This window comes from Fulmarus glacialis, unplaced genomic scaffold (genome assembly GCF_000690835.1).
Source record: "Fulmarus glacialis isolate BGI_N327 unplaced genomic scaffold, ASM69083v1 scaffold15911, whole genome shotgun sequence".
In the NCBI taxonomy this organism is placed as follows: domain Eukaryota; kingdom Metazoa; phylum Chordata; class Aves; order Procellariiformes; family Procellariidae; genus Fulmarus; species Fulmarus glacialis.
In genome coordinates, this window is record NW_009192255.1 from 9,746 (window position 1) to 15,104 (window position 5,359).

The 5,359-nt window shown below is 58.4% G+C and overlaps 1 protein-coding gene across 1 annotated transcript in view; it reads left to right on the forward strand.

The window, feature by feature from the left end:
- Positions 1–5,359, forward strand: part of MROH1 (maestro heat-like repeat family member 1) — a gene marked incomplete at its 3' end in the record, with an annotated part of 21,398 nt that overhangs the window by 8,995 nt on the left and 7,044 nt on the right. Inside the window, exons 6-10 of the mRNA XM_009587016.1 lie at positions 776–927; positions 1,422–1,562; positions 2,310–2,402; positions 3,679–3,757; positions 5,205–5,318. Coding sequence (XP_009585311.1) covers positions 776–927; positions 1,422–1,562; positions 2,310–2,402; positions 3,679–3,757; positions 5,205–5,318 — 579 coding nt within the window. The remainder of the gene's footprint in view (positions 1–775; positions 928–1,421; positions 1,563–2,309; positions 2,403–3,678; positions 3,758–5,204; positions 5,319–5,359) is intronic.

Below are 5,359 nucleotides of genomic sequence, written 5' to 3' on the forward strand. Positions count from 1 at the left end.
GCTGAGCATCTGGAGCAACACCCTGTGCAGGAGCTCCTGAAGCTGGGAGCCCTTTTGGCGTGCTCCCCTGTTGGATAATTCCCCAAGTAAAACTAGGGGGGTGTTTGCAGCCCTCGGGTGCTGTCAGCTGAGACCTGCTCCTGGTGTTAGGTGATCCCTCGGCTGCCCCAGGAACTCTGTAAAGCCTTGGGAAACCCTGTAAAACCGTGGCGAAGGCTTCCTCGGGGGGGAGATGGAAGATGGGTATCCCCTGCAGTCAGCAGTCTCTAGCTGAGCCTTGTGTCTGGGCCAGGACAGGTACCTTTACACAAACATGCTCTCGTCACCGGTCCAATTCGCAAGTGGAAAAATAACATGTGCTCACACGCAACGCTTGCTGGCCCAGGGACTAGACGAACTCGTTGAGGTGTGGTGCTCTGGCCGCACCACAGCCTGTGATTCTTGGCCATCCTAGTTGCTAACGAATGCGTAGAAATGACCTGTGTGGCAAATCCAGGCTACCACGGGTCAGCGGAGTTGGGTCTCTGGAGTTGGTTATATCGGCTCTGGCCCAGGAAGCAGCGTGTGTCTCTGGCATGGATGCCTGCCAGGATCCCTGGTAGCCAGGGCACCTCTCAGGAAGTCTCTCAGCCTGCCAGGGAGAGTCCCGGTGCATCTGCTATCCCTTGAGATGCTGCCCAGTAAAACAGCACGTCAGCCATCTGCTTTCTGGAGGGGCTAAAGCAAACACTGTCTTGTACGCCTGGAAAATCTAACTACGCGATCTGTCTCGTAGCTCTGCAGCACTTCAGTGAGAGCATCCAGGAGTACTTGGCGAACTTGGACAAGGCCCCGGACCCCACGGTCAGGAAGGACACCTTCTCAAACGAGATCTTCAGTGCGTATGAAGTGCTCTTCAACAGCTGGCTGCAGCACCGGGAAGCCAAGGTGCGGATGTGGGGGGACAGGGAAGCAATGTCTCCGCTGTGCCCTCTTGTAAGGACGTGGCCCCCAGAAGAGTAAGCCCCCAGCTCCGATTTAGGGCTAGATGCTTTTCTCCTTGAGCTCTGCAGCTCTGCTCGGTTCCCTCTGTCCTCGTGTCCCATACATAACGTGTGCAGAACGGGTCGCTTGCTCCCCGTTGCTGGAAAGCAGAGCATGGGGTGCTTCTGCAGCCCTTTGGGGGAGAGTCTGGGCATATGCCAGAGCTGGGAGATGGCCGGCCAGATTCTGTCCTCTGCCTGCATGAATGACATCTTCGGACGTCCCCCTTCTCTGCTGAGCACCTCTTGCAATTAGACTGGCAATGCCAGGCGAAATGCTGTCCCCACCTCTGCTCAGAGGCTCAGAAGCGTCAGGAAGAGCAGCGCCGTAGCAGTGGAGCAATGCTGTGGCAGACCTCTCTGTTCAGGTTTGACCACACGCACGATCTCTCCCTGCAGCTGAGACTGGCCGTGGTGGAGGCTATGGGACCTATGAGTTACCTGATGCCCAGTGAGAAGCTGGAGGAGCAGCTCCCTAAGCTGATTCCAGGCATCCTCGCCCTCTACAAGAAGCACACGGAGGCCTTCTACATATCCAAGGTAAGCGGCTCCGAGGGCAGGTGACGCTGGCCGAGGACCTGTCCCCAGTCCTATTCACTGGGAGCCTTGCTGGGGCGTAGGGTGGGTAGCGTACCTCTGCCTGCCGCTACGGGTTGGACTGCGGTTCGGCGGTGCCGACAGCCGTCCGTGAATGCAGGAGCGATGCCGAGCAGCGGCTCTGCCCATCCCAGAGAGCAGCGTGCGGTTGCATGGGAAAGTGGCAGCAGCAAAATGATCTTAGTCCTTACCTTACTGATGGTGTCATGCAGCTCGCGCCTTGCCTCCGCCCAGCTGGACTGGGCTGCAACTGCCTTTTCCATGCGAGATTCCCTCTCCCTGCATCGTGATCCCTCTTGCTACTGAGCCCAAGCCTTGGGTGGCTGTGCCCAACGATCTGGGAGGATGGAGTGGGCTGCAGCCCATCTCTGCTGCCGTCTCCTGGCACTGTGCCGTGTGCCTGGTTCTCACCGTGCACCCAGCCGTGGCTTGCAGTAGCCAGCCTGCCTCTTTGTGGCCTCCTGCAATGGCACTGGGGGAAGAGGCAGCTCTCGGGAACGCCTGAGCTGTGTCCCCCTGTGGAAGACGGGTTATGCCGCTCACTGCCGCCGTGGTGGGTTCGTGGTCACTGCTCTTGCCTGCAGTCCGTCCCCTGGGGCTGGCATAGCACGGAGGCCGCGATCCTCTGTCCTCCTCTGGAGCCCAAGCATTTTCCTGATGCTAACTGTGACCTGGTTTCTTGCTGAGCAGAGCCTCTGCCAGATCCTGGAAGCTTCTGTCAACATCGGCAGCCGCAGCCTTGATGTGCAGCTGGACTCTCTCCTGGGCACCCTGCACCCCCAGGTAAGGGCTGGGTGGAGAGCAGCCGCCCTCAGGAGGGTGCTGGGGGGAAAGGTGGGCTTCTTGTGAGGTATAACGCTGGAGCCTGGCCATAAGCTCGGTCTGCAGGGCTTGAGGCTTCCCCTGGATCAGCCTGAGATCGGGGCATGCTGCCTGCTCAGCTTTTCTGTCCCCTGGTCATGCCCCTCTGAGGCTCTCGGCTTCTCTGCTGCTCACCAGTGGTGTTGCCAGCCCTCGGGCTCTGGGATGCGATATACTGAAGGAGTCACATGCACAGTCAAGTTGTCTGAAATGAGAGCAGCGCTGGCTGCACAGTTATGCAGCAGATTGAAAACAAACACCTCAAAATCAATGGACCTTTTAAAAAGTTTGCTCTTTGAGAATAAGCGAGGGCATTGACTCGCCACGGAGCAGTGACCGTGCAGCAGCGTGCAGGAGCCCTTCTCAGGCTGCCGAGCCCGGGCTCCTCCTCAGCCGTTCTTCAGCCACAGGGGTGCGAGGTCTGTTGTATTACTAAACGCTTAAAATCATGCTCCTGGGGCTGAAAACAGGTCTGAACGCTTCTTTTTAATACTTAACTGACTCTGAGTCTTGGGAAGTCTTCAGCAGAGAGGCTGGCCTTTAAAATACACACTTTACCAAAGTGATGCATAACAACCGAGTACAATAACGGTGCCGTTTGTAGGAACTGCTTCTTGATGATGGGCTTCGACAGGCAAAAGCTGCTCGTGGCTGCAGAGCGGCAGCTCTGTGGCTCTGGGGCTGTGGGATGTGGCTGGCCTCACACAGCAGCCCTGGCTCGGTTGCAGACCGAAGTGTCATTTTGGCAGACCAGAGTAAGCAGATGCACGTTGTCCTTGCTGCAACGTAAATTGAATTAAGAGCCTGAATTATTTTAATAGCACCCGGAAGGGTTGACTCATTTTGAAGAGGTTCCAGAGGAGGCAGCCAGTGGTCCCAGCTGGGTGGTGGGGCACGTTTAGATAACGGAGGAGCCCGCAGCTCCTGAGCAGGCACCTCGTTCCCAAGCGGTCTCCCTGAGATGACTTAACCTGCTGCGAGCGCAGGCAGAGCTCTGCTCGGCCAGCAGCAGGCAGAAAGCACTGCTCTGGGCATCCGTGTCGTGGGATGCTGTCACCCACCAGCCCAGGGCTTCGTCTGTCCCGAATCTCGGCGCCGCGCCTGTGCCGAGCGCAGCTCTGCCTCTCCAGGGCTGGGTCTGCAGCCTGCCAGCGCCTGTTCTGGGTAACATCCCTGACCGCAGCTGTTTCTCCAACAGATTTGTGCTCCTGCAGATCCGTCTGTCCCCCTGACTGTTAAAAATCACACTGAGGTTCTTCGGTGCTTCACTGTCCTGGGTAAGGGATGACGTGGCGTGGCTGTCCCGACGCCTGCCGCACCTGCAGGTCAAACTCCTGGGAGAGGTGTGGGTGTGCTGCGCTGTGGCTGGGGTTTCGCCTGGTGTTCCATGGTCCTCTCCAAGGAGTTGTGCGTGGTGAATGGAGGGGTTTGTTCCCCCCGGTCTCGGCTGGGCTTGGGGGATATCGTGGATGTCTCTTAGCCATGTGGGGAGACACGAGGGAGGGGAGGGTGGTGGTTTCTGTCCTGGCTCCAGCCCATGGCTTCAGGCTTGCAGAGGGCAGAAGCTTTGCGTGTCCCTGAAGGCTGGCGTCCAGGGAGAGCATCTCTTGCTGGAGCTCTTTGAGGAAGAGCATGGGGCCAGCTCCGCTCCCCTGGAGCTCACTGCTGCCTCAGGCCTGATCATCCCCTTCCAGGGACCTTCCCAAAGGCGCCTCGGTTCCAAAGGTTTCTTCAGAGCCTTTTGGGCTGTACCAGCCCACTGAGACCTCTCCAGGAGCCAGGGTCTGCAGATGCCATGCCTGTGGTGAGGGGCAGTAGATGTAGTTTGACTTTGGGGGTACCCTGCTCATCCGTACTCCTTGTTGCTGTATCTTGTGTACAGCTAATGCAGTTGTTATTCCGGGTTACTGCAAACGTTCAGAGCACAGCAGGGTCCCCTATGGTCAGACTGAGCAGGAGATGTGGGCTGACCTACAGCTGATACGTTCCCAGCCTGTGCATGGAGCTCTGGCTGGAGCCCTGTCTCCCCCGGTTTTGGCTCTCCTCACCGAGTGGCTGTGGCACAGACGTGTGCAATTGCCAGAAACAGAGCAGTGGTGTGACAAACTGCTGCTGAGTCACGGTTGGGTGATGTCCCTTTCTTGCTAGCGTTTGTGAAGGCAAAACTGCAGCCCAGCTGCCTTTGCCTGAGCAATCTTCAGGCTACCCTGCCTCGGAGCAGCCCATCCCTCCCCAAACACGCCTCTCAAATGCCCACGGGTGTTGCTCCAATTTCAGCATCCATAGACTGGTTTTATTTTTAACAATCAAAATGTTTTGACAGACGGGGCAGCACTTGTTGGAAGGTATAATTTAAACTCCTTCAGCTCCCTAGAGAGCGCAGGAAATTTGCTGAAAGCGCCCGAGAAAAGCTCAGGTCTGGATGTGAAGAGCAGGATGGGCTGGTTAGCCTGGCTCGCGGGTGGCACAGCAGCAGGCTGCTTCCCCGGGGAGCTGCCTGCCCCGCACGGCCGGGAGAGGAGCGGCGCTTTCCAAACTCCACGCGGTTTGATGCAGCAGGCAAAGCCCTGCACGTGCAGCAGGCACGCAGCCCCCAGTCGCACGTGGGGATATGCGGGGCGGGATGCCGCCGTGTAGGGGATGCGGTGCCTGCATCCCGAATCTCTAGGCTGTGTGCCGTCCCGGGATGACGTGCGTCCGTGACAGTTGATTTGGCTCCCGCAGCCTGCTCATGCCCTGACCGTGTGCTGGCCTTCCTCCTCCCGAAGCTGGAGAGCAGCAACGAGAGGACCCGTGTGGGGACGCTCCTCATCATGAGGCAGATCATCAACAGTGCCCGTGAGTACTGGGGCGGCTGCCGCCCGGCCGGCCGCAGTCCC